Source organism: Cheilinus undulatus, linkage group 8 (genome assembly GCF_018320785.1).
Source record: "Cheilinus undulatus linkage group 8, ASM1832078v1, whole genome shotgun sequence".
Classification (NCBI taxonomy): Eukaryota; Metazoa; Chordata; class Actinopteri; order Labriformes; family Labridae; genus Cheilinus; species Cheilinus undulatus.
In genome coordinates, this window is record NC_054872.1 from 17,983,896 (window position 1) to 18,010,687 (window position 26,792).

Here is a 26,792-nt window from a genome sequence, read left to right on the forward strand (position 1 = left end):
CTTTACCATCCAGGATTTTAAAGGAAACGAAAAACCTCTAAGAATGACAACTTGGGGAGATTTATCGCAGTGCTTAATACCTTTTAACACCACTACTCAATGTTCCCATTATTACCTCCTCAATCTTCAGGATTCTGATTGAAATTCAAAGACTTAGGATAGCGTTATCCTTGTAAATCCCATTAATCATCTCTAAACTTAATAGTGATGTGTTATGCTTGAGTTACGTCAAATTAATTTTTTAGTTCAGTTGTTTTAAGATTAAATAAAGAATCTCTGTTTTAATGATGTCTTTTTATCTTCCTTGTTTGTTTCCAACTATAAAGGTTTTGAATTTCTCCTTCAGCTCCTGTGCTTTATGTTTAAATTCTGTGACAACCTGTGACAACTATGAATTCTCCTTTTAACATGAGAATGATCCATGTACAGTTGATTTAGTTTGTTTTTTGAAGGTCTTTTTGATTGTTTGCAGTTTTAAAAATGTCAATGACTTTTGCTAGATCTGCTTTCAGTGTGCTGTTTTGGTCTCAGCCCCTTTATCTTTTTCAAAGTGGTTTTGAGTCAAACGTGACTGTACCTTCTCTGTGCACCGATTGTTCTTAGATAAATCAGTCTCAACCGGCTTTGTCCTTACTCCCCCCACAGTGGTGACGTGTCCCACACCCCCGCCTATCCCAAATGGCCTCCTGGAGGGTTCAGTGTTGGATTGGGGTACCAGCGTGAGCTACAGCTGCCTACCTGGCTATGAGCTGTCCTTCCCCGCTGTGCTCACCTGCACAGGAAATGGAACATGGAGCGGAGACCTGCCTCAATGTTTGCGTAAGTTTCCATCTCTTACTTTAATGATGATAATGAAGATAATTATAGGGGTTGCGAGAGGAAATTTCCTTAAAAAATTGCCTGGGCATATTTCTATTCCTGTATTAAACATGGTTATCACTGAGCTGAAGTGGATCTTTTCTTTTCACCCTACCTAAACGATATCTGGTTAATGAAAGTTGGGCTCTTAATTAAAATCCGGACAATGTTGATCCTCTTCTAATGCATTTATTAATCAGAAGTTCATTTAAAGTCAATTGAAAGTAAAGAAAAAATATTGTAAAATGCCTTATATATCTTTGTAAAATTGCAAAGGTTCCCACTGTGCAAGAGTGTAATTATAATGCATTTAATAATAAAATCAGGAAAAGTCACATTGTTAAAATTTACAGAAGGAAGTTCTGCAATAACAGGTCATTTCTGGAATAGGCCTCTTAACAGCAGTAAAGCTGCATGTTATTGTTTAACTGTCTCATACAAGCAGAGGATTTATAAGATTTATATTAAATAATATATTTTGTATCTGTAGTAGTCCCATTCTGCCATTTCACTGCTTTCCCCCCTGAAAGTTTATCTAAAGTTAATGAAATAATTGAAGGTCATGAATAAGTCATGGAATTAACATCAGAGCCTGTGTGGAGAGGCTGAGTTATGATACAAACAGAATAAGTCTTGCAAAGATGCACAACAGGGATTATAAATGTTGTTACTAGTTGTAGAGTCAAGGTCTTTTGTCATAAGCTTCAGTGGCTACTGAAAACAACACCAAGCTGAGCATGTGAAGTGCATCATATTCTACTTGTCCTTACAGAACACAGACGAATATTTCATAATTGATGCATAAAAATACAACCTTTAATTTACATTTTGATAAAATGAAAAGTGAATTGACCCCTGGCCTCAGAGTCACAGCACCAATGTCACTGATGAAGATGATGATCCTCAAGTGGGGAGTCTAATGCTCTTCTCTGCATTAAGACCTCCTCAGAGTCGTCTTTGAAAGTATGATAATAACCCCCGAGATGCATGACTGCTCAAGAGCGTCTCACTATCATCAGAGTCATTCTTGCATTTTATCAGTCAGACAGAAATGAAATCTCAAGTAGGGTGAAGTACTTGCACGTTTGTTTCCCTCTGAATGCTTGTCACTTCTTAGTTAAATAAAAACAAATAGCACTTAAACATATTCATGCACAAAACTCAAAGCACTGAAAGATTTCCATTTCATCAGTTGAGTATAGTAGCCCTTTTTGACTATTGAATTACTGCATTTTGTATTGGATTGGTTAATTATTGGAGCTCTCAGGAAAATTCTGCTTTCAGATGGCTGCATGCAAAATTTGTCCAGAAAGTATTGCTGACCTCAGGCAACAGTTGTGAACTGAGGAACAAGATTGTTTATAGCATTTAAGGAACACATGTTGGATCATCACCAAAAAAGAAAAAAAATCCCCAGCCCCCCTGAGCCTATTTAAAAAGACCCTTATTCACTTCTGTGTTCTTCTGTAATTTATGCTAATGACAGAATTTGGGGCTTGTGGCTGTATTCAGTCAGGCGTACATGGTCCCACTTGGGTATTTAGCATCTAAATTCCAGCTGACAGACTGCTAGTGTTTGTGACCATGCAACTAGTAGAACAGTACCTTATGCAGCCATTTGCTCCTCTAAACTGCCACACGGCTCTCATTCATTATAATCATGGAAGTCAAAGTAGACACTGCTGTCTGATTTATACCCTGCTTCAAGTGAAGGATTGTGGTATTTTGTTATGACCAGATATCTGAGTCGGCAACACTAAGTAACCAATTGCCTGTTTTATTGAGGTGTTGTGATTTATCTCTGTTCTGTTCTGGTCCTGAGTTGTTTTAACGGGTAGAAAATGTCATCTGGACATAAAATGGATAAAGTTCCACTTGGTAAATGAAGCATGTCTACCTCCTGCAATTATGATAGACATTGTCATCCTTCAACATACTAAAACCATTTTTCCAGATCAGCACACCCAAAACAGCCTCCTGCAGATGTGAGTGTGTAACCTTTATGTCTCATGATGTAACCATGGTGTTTATTGTGTCTCAGCAGAGGATTATTTTTTATGTAGTAATTGCATTTAATAGCTCCATTACTTACGCCCTAGAACACTGGGTCCAATGTTGCAGCAAAATTGACACAAATTTAGAGCCATGCCTTATAAAAATCATTCAGTGTGATCAATAACCTGCTTCTGTGAAGAACCTGGCTCCCCTGAACACGTTGTTAAAGCTAGCTTCCTGTTACAGTACTGGAAGTGGAGGGAAGTGTGTGATAAATTACTCAGGTTTACTGAGAAATAAATGAGTCTGGAAAATAGAACAATGGGGAGGAAAGTGCTGATGATATTTGGTGTAGAAAAGGCTATTATCTATGCATTAAACTGTCAGCACAGCACTCTCTACAGCAGCCTCATAGGTGCTCGACTGTATTAATGATGTCATTCTTAAAAGGTGAATCTTTGGTTAGTGTCAGTGCAAAATGTATAGCCACACTGACCACAACATACTGCATTTCACTTTAAGCCAGCACATTTGTAATGCAACAACTCTAATTGTATACACAGGGTAGGAAAATTCTCCCTCCATTCATTAGATTGGAAGTATAAAGACATTGTGCGAGTAAGCAATGCAGTAAGTCATCTGGCAGGCTGAAGATATTCTCCATTTACTGACTAAGTCTGGCTCTATCAAACATGCAAATGTAACCTTGATGGTTATTAGACAAATTATACCTCTGCACTCTTGTAGGCAAAATACTTAGAAAAAGGATTGCAATTCATACACAGCACTTTCAGTTAAACTACAACTCAGCAATACTGCAGAGGAGTCCCCCCATCTGCAAAAAACACCTGTCCATTTTGAGCATCTGTACTTTCAAAAGCATTTGAAGCCAAACAGAGTTAAAGTTGTATAATCATGTCCCTTTTCACAACACATGGGAAACACAGAGCAAGCAGTAAAATTCAGAGTCAGGGCGCGCTCGCTCATGTGTCTGCAGGGATGATACTGTGATCCCAACTTTGAATGTGGCCTCTGCATACTGATTACTTCAAAGCATTGATAATTCATCAAGGAAGAGGAGAGGCAGGGAGACTGGGGTAGAGAAATAGAGAGAGTAAGAAAAAGTTGCACTAGTCTCTCTCTCTCTCTCTTCTCTTCTTATCTCACTCATCCACCTACACACATACACACACTCACATACACACAGACACATTAAAGATGCTGAGCTTGGCTTGGCCTGGGGCCATTTCTCTTATACATCCATAAAACAGTGCATTATTTCCCTCCGGCTTGAGGCCTATGACTGATGTGCATGTCACCTGTTTGGCCGTTATTGTCACTCCTTGAATAAAAGCTATCTGAATACTAAGTCTTAGAAAGTCATTTGAAAAGTGACAAGAATGTGTTTCAGATCCAGCACAACATTTGCATCTTTATTTGTTGTCATATCAAACACCATCAAACTATTTGGTGCTGGGGGGGGGTGAAAGTCACAATGTATGGTTTTCAGATGGAACCTGTGTGTATAGACAAACATTTTTCTAGATGGAGATGTGTATCAGAGTAAAACGATTTGTTTCTGAGATAACAGTATTTGAAGCAATTACTTTTTCATCCATTCCAGCATGGGCTGGATTCTAATCTCCTCTTTTACTAGATATCCATTATGTCAGGGATTGGCTGCAGGAAGCCCCTGATGGTTCCTGACTTGTAGGAGGAGAGCAAGCAAGAACTTATCTCTGTCTGCAGACCTCCACACAGCAGCACATGTCAGGTCTGGAGAAGCAGCCTGCCTGATTATTGGCTTGATCCCACAGTGCTCTGGCTGCGTGACTGAATGCTGTTACTGTAGCCTCGCCTCTGCTCTCTCACACACCCACAGCTAATAAGAGACTTTTACTCAGCAGTGTTCTTATAGAGGAGTGATGGGTGTACATATATATTTCAAGAATAGATGGAACTGTACATTGGCATACTGTAAAATGCCTGACTACTCATCCCATCAGGCCCACTGAGACCAAATTATTACAGTCAGTTTGAATTGATGTCTCTAAGCAGTAAATTGAAAGAGGGAACAGTGAAATTCCTAAGAGTTTCATCTGCTCAGGCTGAGACTGCAGTCCCATTAAAAAGGCGGTATCATATAAGAGCATCAGCAGCAGCAGATGGCTCCAGTTGTTTCAACCTCAAGGCCCTGTCAAGAATTAAATATTTCACTTGCTAATTGTTTTGATCTAAACTTGAGTGCCATGACCTCCCCAACTCCTTTTTTGCTGCCAAGATGAATACTCACACACCTACTTTAACAACTCACCAGCAACGCTGATTGCTAGAAACAAAAAAATGTTTAGACAGAGTAATTCATACTAAGACATCAATGCATCTGCCCACATGCAACAAAAATTGCCAGAGGACGTGGTGCAACAAGTATAATGTCAATGCAATTTGAATAATTTTGTCCATGAAGACTTTCCAAATAATGTAGAAGGCAATAATTTTACAGTTAGGTCCTCAAATTAATCAGAATAAAAAGCCTATCAAACATAAAAGAAAGCTCATAGCAGCAGTGGAAATCACTGCAGGCACTGCTCATCATGGTTTGATCTCTTAAGAGTGCAGCAGCACTCCACACTATTTATTATTTCTGAATTAAATGCTGCAGTCGACTTCATGATGCTGTCGTCTGACTAGCTACCACAGCATTTTCTATGTGTAATCAGGTTAAAAGACATGCGTTTTTTGATTTGTAAAAATGGGACAGTATAATTGGGCATCAATACTGTTGATAATTGCAAGAATTGTGTAACACCCGTGTTTGTGAGGTCTTAGTTTATCATGTCAGCAATGATCCACATTTGTGCTTCTGCAGCCAAGTTCTGTGGAGACCCCGGCATGCCTGCCAAAGGACGGAGGGAAGGACGCAGTTTCATTTTCAAGTCTGAGGTGATGTTCAGCTGCAATTCCCCCTATGTGCTGGTGGGAGCAACAACACGCATGTGTCAGGATGACGGCACCTGGAGTGGATCTCAGCCTCGATGTATAGGTAATCTGAAAATCTATTTGAAAGCAGGTTCATACTGGGATGCAAATCAGTTATGATTCATTGAAATGAAATTACATTACAGATAGCAAGATTGGAGAAAAATACAAGGCTCCTGAATAAATTCCTCTTCTGACTGATCATTCTCCATTGGTTCTTTTAAAACAGCTTATTCAGTTGAGGTGAACCAGTATCACCATCTGGTATGGATGTAAAGCTAAATCACAAGAACAGAATAAATTCTGTAGAATTTTACCTCAGGGAATGTTGCAGAAAACATTAAGTGCCCAAAAATGTGTTATCAAAAGGATGTGTCTTAATTTAAATTCTGTCTCCGCAGTGATAAATAAATCCTCAAAACTTTATATTTCTAAAATGTTTTAAAAGTCAAGGAATTCACTGTCATAGAAACTAAAGATGGCAGGCAAACTCTGCTCATGCTACCAAGAGGCTTCAGTAATTGTCCTCTGGTACATGATACACCACAGTGAAATTACCGGTGATCGTCCCTCTGTCATAGTTTCATTTTTTGCTCTCTTGTAATCCCCCTGCTCATCATTACAATGATTTCTTGTTCCAGAGCCCACGAGAACCACTTGTGAAAATCCAGGGACACCGGAGCATGGCTTCATGAATTACACAACAGGCTTTAAGGTAAGGCAACAGGCTTAAGCAAAACCTGGGATGGAATTTTTTGTATGCTGTTACGTTCTTTAAACCTGAGGGTAATGTGTGTCAGAAAATATATTTCAGATTGGACCACTAAAATTATCTCCCAGGTTGGTGACAAGTTTATTTGATAGGTGTTTAAAATCTAGCAAACTAGCAGTGCACATCGGATTTCTTAGGGCCTGTAATATACAGAACTATTTCCTTCACTTACTTTATTTAGCTCTTCAACAAATCTCAGAGTAATCAATACTTGAAGCAGCCTGACTGTTGTACCTCAGAGGCAGAGGTAGATGTGTGAGAACATAAAGCATCAAATCAAAATAGCATTCAAAGCTTGCAGCTCTTCTGTGTTACCTGTATTTAGTCCTCTTTGAAATGGGCAGTTAGCGATGAATGTCTCAGGTAGAGTCATTATTTATTCCTCTGGATGATGATCTGTGTGTGTTAGAGCTGAGCAGTGATGTTGGTGTATCCATCACAGGTGGTTAAACAGAATACAGCATTCTGTATTTCTCTACCACTGTGTATGTAAATGAGAATCAGTCCTATATAGAGCTATGTAATGTGAAATGTTTACCATTCAAGCATGTGCAAATGGAGCATTGGAAAGATTAATCACATAAAAAATGTTGATATGATGACCATTGGTGTGTTCAGTGGCTCCCTTGAGATAATTTCAGCCAGTGTGTTTCATTTTATTTCTTCCCTGCTCCTCCTAAAGTGTCACTTAAGAGTTAAGTGCAAACAATTTCTCCACAACTTTCAATGGAATTTCTGATATGAAATTTGTCCAATATGAAAGCAGAGGCAGCTTATTATTTGGATCACTGCTTGTAATGGCGTGCATTTTCTGCATTGCTGAACAACTTTGCCAGTATGTGACAGCACTAGGTAAAAAAGTTCTGTGACGACACTGTCTTGAAATGGTCGATTGGGATGGTATGGTTGCTCAAAATGAGTCATTTATTCAGATAACAGAGTGCAGTTATGGGCCTATATCCTCACCAAAAAGTCTGCTTCGTCACAGCTATAGCCCTATATCCTTACCAAGAAGTCTTTGAAGGAGAAGCTTTGTCACTTTCTAATATGTGTACATCAGTTGAGAACAGGAACATGGGCCATCGCCACCAGGAATAGCCTCCATCTGCCTCAACACACTACAGATAATCATTATAAAAAGGAAAAAACCTTCAGTGTGCAGTATTTTTTCACAGCTCTTTAGATTTGATGCTTGGTTCTTATTGGCATTTGCATCAGTGTATCGACTCTCTCCACTTTGTGTGCTGTCTGTTTGTGGCCAGGTGGGCAGCAGAGTGGATTTCCAGTGCCAACAGGGACACCTACTGCAGGGTTCCACCACCCGCCTCTGTTTGCCAGATCTTACCTGGACTGGCACCCAGCCTACCTGTATCCGTGAGTGATTGTTCGCCATGCTCTCTCACGCTTTATCTTTGTATTACCTTGCCTTTGTTTTTTATTTCCCCCTTCTGGCATTTTTTCTCTGTTTATCTCCTCTGCTATTTTTTTTTTTTTTTTTCGCTTTTCTGCAGTACCCCTCTCCCTTCGTCATTGTCTTCTTTCAGTACAGCTCCTCTTATTCACCCAATCCTGCCCTAACTTTTGACCTCTTAGTAGATTGCAGTTTGTGCCTCAATCCCCTTGCCGCCCCAGTCATTCTGAGAGAGAGCTGTTGACTGTGATTACTGTCATTGTGCTTGAACCGCTTGAACCACCTGAACTGTCGACTAACACCAAACAAGAGTTGTGCTGTTTCTCCCAGTTGCTTTGAAAAGCCACTTGATTTTTATATCGCTGTATTTTAATCAAGTATGCAGCATATTTAATGGTAATATACCTTTTAAATATTTTTCTATAGCCTGCATTTAGCCATATACTTGCAGTGTAAACAGTCAAGTTGTATTATGATGTGGGGATTCAGCTGATACTTTGTAATCTTGATTCCACAACTTCCCTGAGTTGTAACGCCTACTTGAGTTCCTGGAGACAATGGTGCTGAGAGAGCAGAAAATTGTAATACCTGCCTTAATTCTCTGCCAGATCTACTGTGCAGCCAGCCGTTATGTTTGTGTGTGTTCAGTGGGAGGAGGGGATATTTTAAAGAGATTTTTGTTTCCTTGAAAATGTGTATCATGCTGTCTTTTATTGTGCATGCTCTCTGAAGCCAGTTTATTAGTTTCACATTGTGAAAACTAAAGCAGCTTCTTATGAGATCATTACTTTAAATCCCACATTCAAGAGGGTAATCCAGTTCAGTTTTTGTTTTTAGACAAGAGTTGATAAATCTTCATGGTCATTTTAAAGTCTGCAGTTTGTGGCTCTGCTGTTTGTATTGGGTTACGTTATGAGGTGTCTTTAATATTTACACTCCCTTCATAGAAACAAATGGGGTACATTCATGAGGTTGTGTGCAGGCACAGCACATTAATATGCTGAACACATTTATTCATATTGTTTTCCAAAAGCCGCATACATAAGATAATTCATAGAGCAAATCTGCAGACTATATAATTTGCTCTTCTAATAGCATTTTTTCACGTTCTTAAAGAACGTATCATAACATATCTTAGTATTATTGGTTTTTTGTAAATTTTTGGAACAGACAACAGTTAAGAAGAATCCACTTAGTCTTCCATCACAGACTTGTTTATCCGAGAACTCCTTGGCCTTTTATGCTTTACGTATGTCTTTAAATGACCCCCTCGTTTGCTTTTTCGTGGAAAAAATTAAAGACACAGAGCATACCCTTTCTTCTTATTTCATTAATTGATATCATGGTGACGGGGAAGTCAAGATTAAAGAGCAGTAAGAGTAAGACAATTTAATATAATATAAGTAAAGCTTCAGCAAACTCCTCAAACTGGCACTAGAGATGGCATTCTCTCTCTCTCTGTCAGTGACTGACTGCTGTGTTTGGTAAAGAGAAAAATCTTCATGTACATACAGGTGCATCTTGGTAAATAAGAATATTATCAGAAAGTTTATTTATTTCCAGTAACTCAATTCAAAAAGGCAAACTCATATATTCTATAGATCGATTACACACAGACTGATATATTTCAAGTGTTTATTTCTTTTTATTTTGATGATTATGGCTTACAGCTAATGAAAACCCAGGATTCAGTACCTCAAAAAATTAGAATATCATGAAAAGTGCAATAATGGAGACTCATGGTGTCACACTCCCGATCAGCTAATTAACTCAAAACACCTGCAAAGGTTTTTTGAGCCCTTAAATGGTCTCTCAGTTTTGATCAGCAGCCTACACAATCATGGGGAAGACTGCTGACTTGACAGATGTCCAGAAGATAGTCGTTGACACCCTGCACAAGGAGGGTCGGACACAAAAGGTCATTGGTAAAGAAGCTGGCTGTTCACAGAGTGCTGTATCCAAGCAAATTTATGGAAAGTTGAATGGAAGGAAAAAATGTGGGGAAAAAAGGTGCACAAGCAATGCCGCGTTGCTGCAGTAATTCATGTAATAGGCACCGTGACCAAGTATTGAGTGCTGTACGTTGTCATACTTTTCAGTAGTCCAACATTTCTGTGTTTAAAATCATTTTTTAGGTTGGTTTTAGTAATAATCAGATTTTCTGAAGTACTGAATTTTGAGTTTTCATTAGGTGTAAGCCATAATCATTGAAATTAAGAGGAGTGATCATTTGAAATATATCCGTTTGTGTGTAATTAATCTGTATTATATATAAGTTTCACTTTTTGAATTGAGTTACTGAAATAAATCAACTTATGGAAGATAGTCTAATTTATTGAGATGTATCTGTATATGGGCTGAAGACAAATGCCAATATCCATAATAATTCAACAAAAATGAAACATAGACCTCTAACTATGTAGATAGACTTTCAATCTTTAAAATTTAATTTCTTTGAAGTTACTTTCAAATTATCAGCAACCAGTTGTCTTGACTCTCCTCTGAGGAAACCTAATGCATATTAATATCATTATCATTATTATATAGATATATGTAAAGATTCTAGCGATGCTTTATGAAAGGTCAAAATAAGACTTTTTTTATTGGTGCCGTCTTAGCGTGCTGCTGCTGGGCGCCATAGTGACAAGCTGAGATCAGGAGTCAATTACATGATGAATACAATTTTTAATGAGAATGGAACATAGGGAAATATGCCACACTAGGTGCTTAGATATGATAATCAGATCTGGACAGATAGGGGTAATGAATGTCAAGAACTGATGATGAACCAGTTCATAGAAACTCTAAATGTAAAATTCAAAGACCATAGTAGTGAATTCATCGATAGACAACATTTGTAGTATCAGTTTACTATTTTCATTGCAAGTGTGGTGATTTTGTATTAAAGGTAAAGACTTTTCTAGTGGTACATTGAATCAATTGGAAAGGCTTTGGAGGCTCCTGTATTTTTCATCTTCAGCTCGTTACCTGCAGCTGCATTTACTTTTCCAGTAGAAAAATAAAATAACATATTTTATTCTCTTTTCATGTAACAGTGATGTTGTAAAGCCGCCCACTGAAATAGTGCTCTGACAGCCAGTCCAGATTTCATTCAGGGGCAAAGTGCTTTGAGGCTTTTAACTTTCCCGACTCGCTCAGTTCAGCAGGTGCAGTCTCCACGTCAGGTTGGTCTGTCTCTGCTGAGGGTGCAGCATTTCAGGAGCAGCACCCTGGCTTTGGTCCATCGCCTGTGGTGGTTTGAAAAATGTATTGATTTTCTTCTGCCCTCGTGCTGTCATTGTTACTGCTGGAATTAAAATAGAGAAATGTATCTCTGATGGTCAACAGATATTGGGAGTCCTTACTTTATGAATAAATCCTCAGTTTTTTAAAATAACTTTTACTTAAAGTCACTTTTTTAATTAAGTTTCAAACAGACACATTTTGATGATACAGATTTTTTAGGATGATTTGTTGTATGGTTAGTTTTCAATACAAAGTTTTTTCTGATAAAATGTTCTTATTATACAGAACTACACATAAATCATGTAACATCAGTTACTCCAACATGAAGGATCTGCAACCTAGATGTTAAACTTGTGAAGACACATGATAGCACATTCATGAAACTAGAACACTGCGTTTTAGATCCTGTGAATTTAAGAGTAGGTATAGTTACTGCATGACTTGAGATCCATAAAACATGAACAAAAAGGTTACTGCGTATTTTACAGACTAAATCGTTGAGTTCGTGTTAGGCCTGTTGATGCAAAACATTTTCCTTTTATTCATTTTTCACTTGCACAGCCGTGAGGGTGGATGTACAGATGTGCAGGATGTCTGGCCCATAATACATAGGGGAAAAGCTGTGGTTATGTATATGTATTCAATATGAGTGCTTTTGTATGGATCCAGCTCTCTGCATTGACCCTCGGTCAAAACAGTCATAAATCCTCTAAAATACCTCTCTCAAAGATTAAATGGTCTTCTGTTACTGTGAAGCCACTAAAATGGATTTAAAAGTGAAGCCAACCAATCTTGTTCTGCTGCTGAAAGCAAAAACCTGAAGGGATTATCAACACAGCACTCCATGTAATGGATGCAATGGACACAAGTCAAGTTTAATTTTACTGAGTCTCAATCATGTTAACTTTCTATCAGAAGAAGGCTTTTGCTTACGGGTATGCAACATGCATCAAATCGACAAATTTATGAGCAAGCCATTTTGATGTATTGAAGCTCAACAATGAACAGTTCAGTGCCTTGAAGCATAAACATCAAAAGATGTGAAAATCTGAAGCCATAATAAACATAAGAATGACTTCTGGTGGCTTTTAGTTAAGCCTGAATCTGAAACACCCCAATCAAACATAACATTATGACCACCTTTGCAATTTAATGCACAACAGCTCAAACATCAATTCTATTTTTGTGAATCTTCCTCCAGTTTTTGTTGACATGGTCAGAAAGGTGATAATTCTACTTTACATTCATTATTTAGGTCGCAGTGGGCGGAGGTGGTGAACTGGAGGGCATTCAATCGAAAGATGTTCCTAATTTTTTCCCACTCCATGAGCATACGTGACAGGAGCAAAGTAACGAACACTTTCAAATATAATGCACTCCAGTTCACCACCACAACCCACTATGGCTTGAGTAGTAAATATACAATATGTATATTTTATGACCTTAATGACCATGTCAACAAAAGGCAGAGGTGAAATTTAAAGAAGAACTGTTGCAGCAGACTGCATTGAATTGCACAGGTGGCTATAATGTCATCAGTGTTTAGCACTAACACTGCTCACACTGTTTAAGGTACCGAACTAAACCCATGAAAAGAAGACGGAGAAGAAAACACCAGCACAATTAAAAAGTGAACTTTGTTCCCTTTCCTGTGCCCCTGCTATGGAGTTGGCTGACTTCCATCATCTGGACTGTGTCTGTGTGTGTCTGCCTCTATCTGTCTCTATCTGTCTATGTCCTTAACTAATACGTCTGTGTCTATCAGGGATATCCAGTTGAACTAAAAACATTGCATGTTGTGTGACAGAAGAAGTGAAAGTGTGTTGAGGCCTGATGCAATCTCAGGAGTAAAGCCCGCTGTGTTGTTTGAAGTGTAAATAAGCATGGTACTGTCAACAGAACTTGACGAAGGATATGACACGTCTTTGATACAACAATTCATCGGCCTTGTAACTGTCTTCTGCATTCATGGTCCACAAAATCTGCAACCACTCTGGACATGTGTTGACAGTTTGTCATTTTAAATGGGCTACATGGACTCATGCTCATAAAGCCAGAAGGCAGTTTACTCAATTATTTATTTAATTATTTTGATCCCAAGACACTGTTTCCACAACTTACACTATGAAGCACTTTTTCTTGTACCTGGCAGTGCAAAGAGATGCCTCATTAGATACACTGCCTGGCCAAAAAAACATGTCGCCACCTGGATTGAACTAAGCAAATAGGTACGAGCCTCCTATTGGATAATTACTGCATGGGTGATTATCTTTCAGCTGGCAACAAGTTATATAACCCCAGCTGATGCAATGCGTAATTTCTCATTTCTTAAACAACCATGTCGAAAGACACATCCTGTGGTCGGGGAAAAGATGTTAGTCTGTTTAAGAAGGGTCAAATCATTGGCATGCAAAAAAGGCTTTAGTTTGCTAGGGAGCATAAAGATTGGACTCTGGAGGAATGGAAGAAGGTCATGTGGTCTGATGAGTCCAGATTTACCCTGTTCCAGAGTGATGGGCGCATCAGGGTAAGAAGAGAGGCAGGTGAAGTGATGCACCCATCATGCCTAGTGCCTACTGTACAAGCCTGTGGGGGCAGTGCTATGATCTGGGGTTGCTGCAGTTGGTCAGGTCTAGGTTCAGCAACATTATGTGCCCAAAGAATGAGGTCAGCTGACTACCTGAATATACTGAATGACCAGGTTATTCCATCAATGGATTTTTTCTTGCCTAATGGCACGGGCATATTCCAAGATGACAATGCCAGGATTTATCAGGCTCAAATTGTGAAAGAGTGGTTCAGGGAGTCTGAGACATCATTTTCACACATGGATTGGCCACCACAGAGTCCAGACCTTAACCCCATTGAGAATCTTTGGGATGTGCTGGAGAAGGCTTTGCGCAGTGGTCAGACTCTCCCATCATCAATACAAGATCTTGGTCAAAAATGAATGCAACACTGGATGGAAATAAATCTTGTGACGCCGCAGAAGCTTATCGAAACAATGCCACAGCAAATGCGTGCTGTAATCAAAGCTAAAGGTGGTCCAGCGAAATATTAGAGTGTGTGACCTTTTTTTGGTGGCGACTTTTTTTTGGCCCAGGCAGTGTATTTCACAGCAGTGTTGATTTTGGCAACTATTTTCAATTTTAGTCTTAATTTTGGTCTTTACATTAAAAACATCTTAGTTTTGTTCACATTTGAGTCATTTCTACCTTTTATAGTTTTAGTTGATGAAAACTCAAAAACATTTTAGTCCAGTTATAGTCAGTTATAAAGGTCCTTAACCTTGTCTTTACTTTTATTCCAAACAGTTATTCCCTTTCCTAAATCTGGGACCAAATCCTGTTAGTGTGTTCTATGCACCCTACAAAACCGGGGTTCCCTGCTTTCTACAGCTGAAATGCACAAGAACTATCAATATGTCATGTTTTGACAGATTTACCAACAGCCGAGAAATTACATGGATTTTGAATGTCCAACAAATACTAAATTACATTTTAGTCTTGTTGACAAAGTCATCCTGACAAAAGGTAAACTAACTTTTCATTCAAGTTTTAGTCATCAAATATCTATTTTTCATTAGTTTTGGTCTAGTCTTTTTCTTGGAATAAAGGTATTTGATGAACATTTTTAGTCATAGTTTTAGTTGACCAAAATAACACTGTATCAGAGCAAGACTTATCAACTCACTGAGAAAGTTTTAACATACATAGCCACTGTGTAACTGGGATAAGCAAGTGAGTTTACTGTTGGATTTGAGCATCTAACTTTAACTTCATACTCCTGTTGTACTTCCAGAGCTTTGACTTATTTATTGAATTGATCAAGAAAAACTACTGACAAATCTGGGAAAAAACAGATGTTGGCAAGCCTCCATAACTGTTGTATCTCATTTTAAGATGAAATGTTTGAGTTAAAAATGACCAAATAGTAATGTTGTGTTGTGTGTAACTTTGTTTCTGACAGTGTTGTGAAGGATGGACAAAAGGAAGAACCTGTGGGATTTCAACTGCTCTAACAGTCATGACAAATGTCGAATTTGGGGAGAACATTGCTGGGCAGGTTTTGGTTTAAGAGCACATATTTATCAGGCACTGAGGGGCTTCTGTCTAGCCACTCCACCATAGAGCCCAGATGGGTGGAGGGCTGCAGTGATGTTTGTCCCTCTGGAACTTTGTACCATTTCCACACAGGATCTCTGGAGCTCAGTCAGAGTGACCATCAGGTTCTTGGCCACCTCTCTTACTTGGGCCCTTCTTCCCCAAGTTTAGTTTTGCTGGGTGGTCAGCTCTTGGAAGAGTCCTGGTTGTGCCAAACTGCTGTTCAGAGTATTGTCAGCTGTGAGGCTTCCTAAAGAGAGGTGTGTGCCTTTAAAATTCATCCATCCATCCATCCATCCTTCCATTTTCTACACTGCTTATCCCGTTAGGGGTCACGGGCGGCTGGAGCCTATCCCAGCTGTCATTCGGCGAGAGGCAGGGTTCACCCCGGTCAGGTCGCCATTCAATCGCAGGGCCCTTTCCAAATCTTGTCCAGTCAATTTATTTTACCACAGATGGACTGTAGAAACGTCTCAGATATGATCAAGAGAAATGGCAGGGACCTGAACTAAATTTAATGTGGGATCTGAACACTGTAAATGTGATATTTCAGTTTTAGTTTTTTTGTTTTGTTTTGTTTTTTAAATTCTATTTTTACCTTGTCATGGGGTACTGAGCCCTGATTAATAAGAGAAAAAGGAATTTAGATGACTGTAGCATCTGGCTGCAACATGACTTTTTTTTTCCTTTTTTTTTTTTAAGTAAAGGGGGTCTGAATACTTTCTGATTGTGCTGTACATCTTATTTTGTTTTTTGTTTTTTTCTTTTTCGAAATTTCTAGTTTGCTTTGAATGCATTCCCATTGCTGTTACCAAAAAGTTCTGATGTGATTCATTGGTACATTATATCTGAACGTATCTTCACGCCATTGAAAAGAAGGTTTCTCGCTCACGTGCTGTAAACTAATTGACATGGAAAAAACAGATGTTTTAGTTTTCTGAAACACTGATGAGAAGGGTGGAAACGAGACTAAAATAGGGGTGAGGATAGCAGCCTTCTGAAGAGAACAGAGATATATAGGCTACTGATAACAAGGTGAAAGCTTTACATAACCAACTTTATGCAGGAAATCTGCCTGTGATGCAGTCCTTCTTATAATATCAATTAATTAAACAAAAAGCTTTTAACTTTTACAATTTATTTTGATTGGTTGAAATTTATAATATTTTGACGTAGACACAGGTTAAATACATATCATATCAAAAATTCATAATGTTTGTCCTTTCTACAAAGGGGAGAAGTAAATTAAACTGTAATACAAAGTAAAAATAGTGGAAGGATTTATTAATGAACAAACTCCATTGAGAAACCCATTAATTTCCTAATCTTTTTTTCCATACTAAGTACCTTTTTGCCAGATTTTACTCCTTGGAATTTGATGTTATGGTCTCAAGTTATTTCATTATTATCCACAAACATTTTTGTGTAATTTTGCAAATCTTTGTACATATATATTTAATTATTTTTGATTCAATATATCATAGAGACAGATGTATATTAAGTGAGGGTCTGTTCATATGAAACAACAGAAATAGACAAAAGCTCTTTATATGACAACCAGTGTACTAAAGTTTTACTGAGAAGCAACAAGACATCAGCAAATAGCAAGGGTCAGACATTATTACAGACCTTCATGTATATAGAAAAATAAAAGAGGACAAAGGAGAGAACCCTGAGGAACCCCATAGAGTAGCTTAGCTTTTGTAGCTTAATTGAGTTTTGCCCATTTACAAAAACATACTGTTGTCTGTTTATGTCTAATACCTACTCACAGTAGCAAAGCTCAGAGAAAGAAATTTCTATCAGCTGTTTTTGAGTCAGTTTAACTGAAGCTTATCTCATAATTGATATACTTAAAAAAAAAAATGTCCTTACTTAAAATGAAATGTAAAAACATAAAGAACTTTAAAGTGCTCTAATCTGCAGATCAGTAGATTGACTGCATTTGAACTGGAAGCTGATTATGATATTTTGCTCCTATGTGTGTCATGCAGATCTTATTTTCGTATGAAGGATTGAAGAAGTCATGTCATGTGGACTTCGATCTTTTCAGAGCAAATTTGTGCCACATTCGTATGTGATTCCATGTTGTTCAAAAAGGAGTCTCATACAAGCCACCTTTTAAAGAATATTGTGAACAGAAAAACTCAAAGTTAGATCTGAGCAAAAAGTTGGAGCATGGAGGCTTGCAGCATTAAAGCAGCCTAAGGACACTCTAGTGTAACCCTTAGTTCACCCATACCATGCTAAAGCACAACTCAGGCTGCACTCGTATTGCTCCAAGCCTAAAAAGGTCTAAAAATATATACCTCTTGTACATGTGTCTCTTGACATTAAAACGCAAACAATACTTCAGTTACAAGAAGTGCAGTCTCTGTTACACAAATAATGACGGTAACTTTGGACCTTGTGAAAGGGATGCACAATTGTATCCGTATGATATCTGTATCTGTTGATTTTAGCCTAAAACTTTAAATATTTGTATTGACAAATAGGTATATTTCTGCTGACAGTTAGAAAATATCGCCCTATATTCGTTGTTAATATTGGAGGTATGTAGGGATAAGTTTGTGAAGATTTTAGGCAGGACAACCAGACCTTCATCAGCTGAAGTTTTCTTTGTTCATCCTCATTTCTTAAAGGTTGTTTTGAAGTTTAGCACTGAATAGAGGTGCACAATATCATTGTTTGACATTGGTATCGGCAGATATGAACTTTCTACCCATAATTACCACCAATGTTTTGGCACTAAAAATCTGCTGATATAAGCTGTAAATACTGGCTGTTTGGACAGATAGGTTAATGGAGTTTTAGGCTGGATCAACATACCTACTTAAACTGAAGTCTTTTTCTTTATTCTTAATCATTCCTTACACTGTAGTGTTTTTATGGACTGAAATGTGTTATTTTGTTTATCCTCAGACTTTGAATTGTATGTTTTCAGGACTAAGGTTTTAGGTCTGAACTACATTTAAATATCAGTATTGTGTCTGTATCAGCTAAAATGATTTTGGGAATGTTGGCATATTGGATATATCTATAAAAATCCAATATCATACATCCCTTGTTCTGGACTTCATTTGTATATCATATCAATATTGATATCTACCAAAAGGAATTTGTAAATATTGGCACATGGGATACCAGCAAAAATCCAATACTGTACAGTCCTTCTTTGTGGCTTATTTTAAGTTGTTTGGTCAGATATGGCCCTCTAACACTCCTGGGTTTCTTATGCAAGGCTGCATATTGATTTGCTTCTGTTATATCTAAATTTCCTGTTGCATACCCATGCTTGTGCATGTACATAAGCAACCATACTGTGCAAAAGCACACCTCTTCCATCTGTGCCAGGCCCAATTGCTCCGTGCATGAGTGCAGTACAGACTGCTCACATTATTTAAACGAACTGGACTTAGGGTACAAACATGCATAGGCATGGTTTGTAATGCCTAGTGTGAATAGGCCCTTAGATTTTCAGTCTTTTCCTGCCCTGAAACTGCTGGCTAGATGATTACTGGTTGATTTTGAACTCTGTTGCTACATGATCTTCACGTCAGATATCTCGTTCACTGCATACTTTTTTGTCTCTTATTGCAGATCAAGTTTCCATCTTTTGTCTTATATGTCATCTTTATTGTGTGTTCTCTTGATTTGCTCAAAACATGCCCAAAAATGATTTATTTTTATATATATTCTTGTCATGTAGGGTTGGATTGGTCTTACCATCTAGAAGAAATGATGCAAAGTAAAGATAATTAACTTCTTTAAATCATTAAATCTCAGAAGCCTGTGGGTAAAACTCGAATTTGAGGGTCAAAAATGAGAAGACACATGAGAATAATGAGAAAAATGAGAATAAAAATACCATCACCATTGAAGTAAAGGAATGGAGTATCATTATGTTACATCCCTCTCTGGTGAACACACAGAGTGTAACCAACCAACAAAGGTGGTATGAAGTAAGAAGAATTTTCTGCAGTCTCCTGGTCTTTCATAAAGCCCAGAAACTGGGTTTCATCCTGGCATCCATTTCCCCCTTATTGCGTCTAATACCATTAACACACCATGAAGGACCCATTTGGAGCTTTGACTCAGTTGCAGCTGTCTCCTATTTGACAGCTGGCAACATATTCTTTCATTCACAAGCTGAAAATAATTTTGCTATTTTCACATTATTGTTGATGCCTTGGAGCCTGAATGTTCAACCCCTCAGTGTTTTGGTGGTGCGAAGTGATTTGCATAATATTTTGTTTTGTTGGGTTTGTTGATGTGAAAAATTAAACTAAGTATACTCAACCCACTCATGAGAGAATGAACATATTTAATATGTTCTATAAGCAGAGGGTGTTTTGGCAACACAGCAGTAACAGCTTTTATCCCAAGTTTCTGATTCAGTGAAAGCTTTACAGTGCTATCTGGAATCAGCATGTCACTACCTTCCTGCTTTTTTGGTTGCAGTAATTTGATCAGCAAAGTAAGTCAAAGTCTTGAAGGTCAGAATTGAGTCACTGTCTGGAAAAACTCCAGAACTAAAGACATATTCTTACATTTTTGTAGTTCTGTGATTTCTAGTGAGCTCACTTTCTTTCAGAGCAGAAAAATGGGTGTGCTTAAAAGCCTGCTATTGAAGACTACAGCCTTCTGCTTCCTTGACGTTTCCACGAGTGACCTTGCAAACAAAATATGCACACTTACAAGAAGGAATACTCTCATTAGATTTACAATACCTTTAACTTTACAGAAGCTTTTCAAGGCCACCGATTAGCATTGTATACTTTTGTCTTCCATCCTTGAATATGTGGACACTTCTTTGTGTTGCTGGATTGCAATCCAAGGGTACAAGCAAATTTGTTCTAACAATTGAATTTTTTTTTCACTTGATTTTATTCCTCATTTGTAGGTTTATTGAGCAGTGTATTCATATTCATCCACAGTGTATTTATATTAGATGGGAATCTGGCATAAAGTATCAATATGCTTCCTAATAGCTCCCAGGACTCAGTTAAATTGTAAAATCCATGAGCTTCCTTTTCTGTCTTCTTTTCTGACCTCCCCAACCTCTCCATCTCTCTCCCCCAAGTGAGTGCTTAATTATCTCCCTGTCTATCCGTACCTCTGTGTGTGTGCTTGACTCTGTGTATTTGTCTCCATTTGTATGTGTGTGTGGGTGTAGATGTTTGTACTAATGTGTCTGCCCTCTGCTCCCTCTCCAGCTCATTCCTGCAAGCAGCCGAGGAGCCCGGCCAATGCCGACGTCGTGGGTCTAGACCTGCCCTCCTACGGTTACACTCTGGTGTACACCTGTCAGCCAGGTTATTTCCTCTCCGGGGGCTCGGAGCATAGGGTCTGCCGCTCTGATGGTAGTTGGACTGGCAAGGTGCCTGTCTGCAGAGGTACGTGGCTGGCAGAGGTGTGTGGGGGCGGATGATGGAGTTGGCGGAAGGAGTAAAAGTTAAAATGTCTGAGGGGAGATTTGCAGGTGCATAAAGGTGGAGGATAGAGAGGTTACAGGAGTGTAACCGTGTGTGAATACCCTAAGCGCTTCAAAATCTGTCTTGTGTGACATTTGCTCGACTGTTCCCTGATAGTTAAGTCAAATAAAACACTAATCAAATATAATGAGGCACTGTGGTTTCTGTGATGTTCCCTATAAACACACCTTGTCGATGTGCTGTCAGCTAATTACAACATGCCTGTTTAGATCCCTTTTAAACGTGTGTTGATCTGTTAGAGTTTGTTAGAACTGAGTCACCAGAGACCCTTCAAAATTGAGGAAAAGTTTATTGCAGGCAGCATGTTGCAGATACTTCTTCAACATCCTCTTGCTGTCTATCACTACAGCTTTGTGACATACATATTTATGTTTTTCTGCAGCTGGTTCCAAATCACATGAGAAAACTGTCAAACCCGTACCAGGGACACCAAGCCCAAAAATAAATGGTGAGTTTTGCATTTGCACAAGCTTTCAGGGGATTAGCATAGAGCAAGCTGTGCATCATTTGCATTGATGCTAAGGCATGTTTTGTCATCTCTCTTTCACAGTTTCTTATGTTGTATTGTTTTTTAACTTAATTATTATCACAAGAAAATAAACTAAACAAATGCAGTATCAATACAATTAAGTGATTTATTTGATGCAACATGGTGATTTATTGGGAATTAAAATGGCTAACAATTTTCTTGAGTATTGCTTAACATTTTCTAATAGGACATAACCGTAAAATTAAAAAAGAAAAAGCATCTTTGGGGCAGGCAAGTCAGAAATCTTTGTGCACTCCCTGTTACTCACTCATTGTCCTGTACAGGGCATACTTTGTTGAGGTTTGGGGAAATGCTTATGAATCAAACACACTCCATTTTTTAATTGCAAAAGAAAGCCATACAAATCATTAGCAAAATACCCTATTTTGAGCCAGCTAATCCTCTATTCCACCAACTAAATGAACTAAAATTTACAGACTTAGCAGAGTAAAACACAATTTAAATAATGTATAATAAGGTAGGTAATTACTGCAAAGTATTTAGAGGCTGTTTAAAATGAGGGACAGTCAGTGCAACCAGAAAGGAACATTCATATTTTAAAAACCAAAGATATGAAAAAATATCAAATCTCATTGTCAGTTAGGAGGCTAAACCTGGAATTCTTCTTTTAGCAATTTAAAAACATACATTACACTGGCAAGACTCAGATATGATTATGTTACAATGCATTTTTTATCCATGATGGATAACAATAACAATGCATCAGTGTTGTTCTTGCTATTAATTACCTCCACCAAGGAGGTTATGTGATCGGCAGGGTTTGTTAGTTAGTTAGTTTGTTAGATAGTTTGTTAGCAACATAACTCGAAAAATTATGGACGGATTTTGATGAAATTTTCAGGAAATGTCAGAAATGGCATAAGGAAGAACAGATTAGATTTTTGGAGTGATCCGGCTCACCGTCTGGGTCCAGGAATTTTTTTAAAGGACTCTGTACTGTTGGGAGCTAATGGCGGAGGTCTGCCATCTCCGAGTGCTTTTCTAGTTTATTTATGAGATGTTATGTTTTTTGTTTTTTTTTTAGATTAGAGTAGTAGGTTTAAATAAACTCCAGCTTCAGCCTACACCCTTTCAGTTTTTTCATTTATTCATTCATTTTATCTGAATGACAGTGATCAAAGAATGTGTTGTAAAACACTAGTCCAGTTCCCTAACATCTGGGCTACCAGGTTGCCCTCTTAAAAATCCATGTAGGCCACCCTTATTTTAACATTTTTCTCCTACAAAAAGCATTATTCTGCTTTTTAATAGTTAAATTCTTTAGAATAAGCTCAGCATACCTGCTAGATAGCAGCAGATGTGTATCAGTATATGGCACATTGATAGAAAAGAGACAGTAATTGCCAGAAACCATCAAATTTGGGTGTTTATAACAAAAAAAATGTCTTTGCCATATACCACTTGACATTTCATACACAGTTTGTTAAATCAGAAAATCCAGCCCTGGCCTGGTGTACTGAAAAATCTCATATGCCTTTTATTTTTGACAGTTTTACTACACAAAAAGTGGTGTTAATTTTTCTTGGTTCACGTCTTTAAAAGTCTTAAATTTGATTTTTATAAGTGCATAGGAACCCTGTTTTCTACTCAGTAAGAAAATCTCTTGTGCTTCCTCACTGTAATGTACCTCACTAGTGTCAGTATCTATCATTTAAACTGCTAAGTAAGCCCATAATAGTAAAGTAATTTTCAAGCTCATGTTGATTAATGCTGGTCTTCGTTATAAAAGGGTGTAGTCTTCTTTATAATATTAATGATTAACACTGATCGATTGTACTAGGCCACAACAGAGAACATGGTCTAGACCTGCCCTCTTCATAAACTGTCTTGAGATAACTTCGTTTATGAATTGGCACTATACAAACAAAGATTGATTGATTTATTAAAGAAAATATGATCTGGAATCAAATTCCCCTTTCCACCTCCTAAAATCTAGCGTGTACCTACAAGCCCAGGAAACGATTTGATTTAAAAACATAAAAAGGTAATTATTTTGCCAAGTATTAGGTTTGGTTCTGATACTCAATTAAGGCAGTCACCTTGAAGCCAACATAACTGAAGCGTAATTTTCCAGTAATTAATTACTAGGAGATAGTGGTTAGCTTCAAAATGCATAAGAAAGTTTTATCAGTTTCAAATTATCTAAAAAGTCATGACAAGTTCGTATTGAATACAGAGTTATCTCTTGGAGAATGAACTTAATTATCATTAATTGACATTGTCAAAGCATATGAGAAGCATGATATTATTCAAATTGAATTAAGAGACTGGTACCAGACGTTTGATAAGCTGGTCTACTTAAAAATAGCTTTTTCCATTTTGCAGAGTGGGTGCAAGTATTCAATCTGCATTAAGTTGTATTTTAAAAAATAATAATTCAGTTGTGTTTTCATAAGAGGTACATGTCATTGGGGGGTTTAATCATTATACTATCATACCTTTTTAATTTATCTGTGTGATTATTTTAATGTATTTTTGTCTTTTTCTCTCATCTCCTGCAGTTCCAGATGACGTCTTTGCCCCTGATTTTGTTTGGAAGGGTTCCTATGATTACAAAGGCCAGAAACAGCCGATGACTTTGACAGTCACAAGCTTTAATGCCTCGACAGGAAAAGTCAATGTAACCTTAACAGACAGCAGCATGGAGTTTCTGCTCTCTGGTGAGTCATCTATACATCATCTGTCTTCTACTTCCTCTCCTTCACCTCCTCTCTCCTCCTCTCGCTACCCTGTGTGCCACTTCCATTTATTTTGGGGGTGCCTCATGTCAATCAGTCAATCTCTAAGTGATCTCATGCATGAGAGTGGAAATTAACTATTGGCTTTAAAGACGGATGTATTAGTCTGCACTGACTGACTAACTGCCCACTCAAGTAGTCACTCATTTCCTGCCCTCCTCCCTCAGCTGATTTCTCATCTCACATCCTTTCCTTCTGCATCTCTTTCATCTTCTTTTCTCAAGTTTTCTCTTTCTCTTTTTTGTTTCTTTCTTTGAAATGTTTCCCCCTAAGTGTTCTCAGCTCTATTCTCACGTCTTCTTGTTTTCCTCTTGTACTCCACCTTGTAGGAGTGTACAAGCGCCAGGAGGCACGGCTAATGCTCCTGCTGTACCAGATGAGAGCTTTGGCCCACAGCTCTTTGAACAGGATTACTGATGAGACCTGGGCAATGGATGGATTTGTGAGTATACACAGGAATGTGAGGCTGAAGGCCAATGATCTTCTGAAAGTAACCAAGAGCTGTGACTGTTTTTATTATACTTATTTATATTTCAGCCAGACTGACTAGTAGAATATAGCAGGGAACGAGGCGGTAACTACCCCACAGCCATAAAAAAGCTTTCTTTGGACAGCCAATATTTCCTCATTATTAGTTTTTTATCATCTTACTTACTGTGCCAACAAAGGAAGGAAAAGCACAATACATGAGAAGAAAGTGTGACAGCCAACGGAATAGTAATTTCCTGGCATATTGTCTGTTTTTGTTTACATGTTTTTACACTGGCTGTACATCAGATGCACTGAGGGCTCAGTAGGATCCACTTCAGCCTTCCAATGTTGACTATTTGCTGAATAAGCTCAGGCACATACCTGACAACTAAGTCACTAGAATCAACTGAAGAACAGTTTTTTTTTTTGTTAGTTGAATTGAAGTTCCTCTTTTGAAATAAACTTCAAGGTTCATTTAATAACGCTGTGTGACAGATGACTGCACACTGCTGGGCTATTGATAGTATACTGTAGACTACTACAGAGGAGTTTCAAAACACAAAGCTGTTATTTTTAAGTACAGCGTGACACAATGTGGTGTTTTTGTTCTAAATACACCATACATAGTTTTTGATGTGGTGTAAAAAAGACACAGTACTCTCTAATGTGCCAAGAAAAATATAATTTTTAAAGCTTGGTGTTATTTTCTCCTCTAGGTTTCAGCTGAGCCTGAGGGCGGCAGCTATGTGTTCCAAGGCTTCATACAGGGTAAAGACTACGGACAGTTTGGACTACAGAGACTTGGTATGTGTCCTTTCTAATACAGTAATGCCCACTTCACTTCATTTTCATCTTTGCACTAAAGAAAAGGATTCCTTTCAAAACCTCAGCCATGCCAACACATATGTTCTGCGTATTTGAAATAAAGCACGTATGCATGGAGCATGAAACCAAAGGGTTTTTTATAGACATTTCAGCTAAAGCTTTTTTCTTTTAAAAGTGAGATTCGAGACATTGAATGTAGTTGGCAAGACAGACGTTATCCAAAGTCCACCTGAAAAAGGTAGTCAGCGTTTTCAGACAAGTTTAATGGAATAAATACAATCATAAGAGCTCAAAGAAAGGTTTTTTTTTACCTTTTGCTTTTTCTTGCATTCCTTTTCTTTCCCCCTGCATTTCATCTTAATCTACTGCTGTAATAAGAGGTGAATATTATCCACAAATAGCCTCCATAATATGGTTTTATCTTGTTTAGGCCTTACAAACTGCAAAAGGTTTTCTCTGTCAGTTTATAATTTATAATAAAGGTGCATCTCAATAAATTAAGATACTATCAAAAAGTTGAATTATTTCAGTTATTAAAAACAAAGATTTTTAACACAGAAATATTAGACTAATGAAAAGTATGAACATGTACAGCACTCAACACTTGGTTGGGGCTCCTTTTTCATGAATTACTGCAGCAATGCAGTGTGACGATCAGTCTGTGATACTGCTGAGGTGTTTTGAAGCCCAGGTTGCTCTCATAGTGGCCTCTGGCTCTTCTGTGTTGTTGGGTCTGGTATCTCTCATCTTCCTCTTCACAGTCACTAATAGATTCTCTATGAGATTTAGGTCAGGCCATTTTGCTGGCCAATCAAGCACAGGGATACCATGGTCCTTAAACCAGGTATTGGTACTTTTGGCAGTGTGGGCAACTGTGAAGCCCTTTCAGAAAATGAAATCAGCATCTCCATGAGGCTGATGAGCAGAGGGAAGTATGAAGTGCTCTAAAACTTCCTGGTAGATGGCTGCGCTGACCTTGAATCTAATAAAACACAGTGGACAAACACCTGCAGATGACATGGCTCCCCAAACCATCACTGACTGTGGAAACTTTACACTGGACTTCAACCAGCTTCGATTCTGTGCTTCTTCTCTCTTCCTCCAGACTCTGGGACCTTGATTTATAAATGACATGCAAAAATAACTTTTATCTGAAAAGAGGACTTTGGACCACTGAGCAACAGTCCAGTTATGTCCTTAGGCTCAGGTGAGACACCTCTGATGTAATCTCTGATTTAAGAATGGCTTGACACAAGGAATACAACAGTTGTAGCCCATATCCTGGACCTGACTCCAGCTGCAGTCCACTCCTTGTGAAGCTCCCCAAATTCTTGCATGAGCTTCATTTT

General features: G+C 38.1%; 1 protein-coding gene across 1 annotated transcript in view; it reads left to right on the plus strand.

Moving 5' to 3' along the window:
- The window catches only part of LOC121513684 (CUB and sushi domain-containing protein 3-like), a 309,293-nt gene that overhangs the window by 278,232 nt on the left and 4,269 nt on the right, over window positions 1-26,792 (plus strand). The window contains exons 60-68 of the mRNA XM_041793592.1: window positions 646-819; window positions 5,723-5,896; window positions 6,474-6,547; window positions 7,867-7,978; window positions 20,581-20,760; window positions 21,242-21,307; window positions 23,911-24,069; window positions 24,477-24,589; window positions 25,335-25,422. Of these exons, the coding sequence (XP_041649526.1) occupies window positions 646-819; window positions 5,723-5,896; window positions 6,474-6,547; window positions 7,867-7,978; window positions 20,581-20,760; window positions 21,242-21,307; window positions 23,911-24,069; window positions 24,477-24,589; window positions 25,335-25,422 (1,140 nt within the window). The remainder of the gene's footprint in view (window positions 1-645; window positions 820-5,722; window positions 5,897-6,473; window positions 6,548-7,866; window positions 7,979-20,580; window positions 20,761-21,241; window positions 21,308-23,910; window positions 24,070-24,476; window positions 24,590-25,334; window positions 25,423-26,792) is intronic.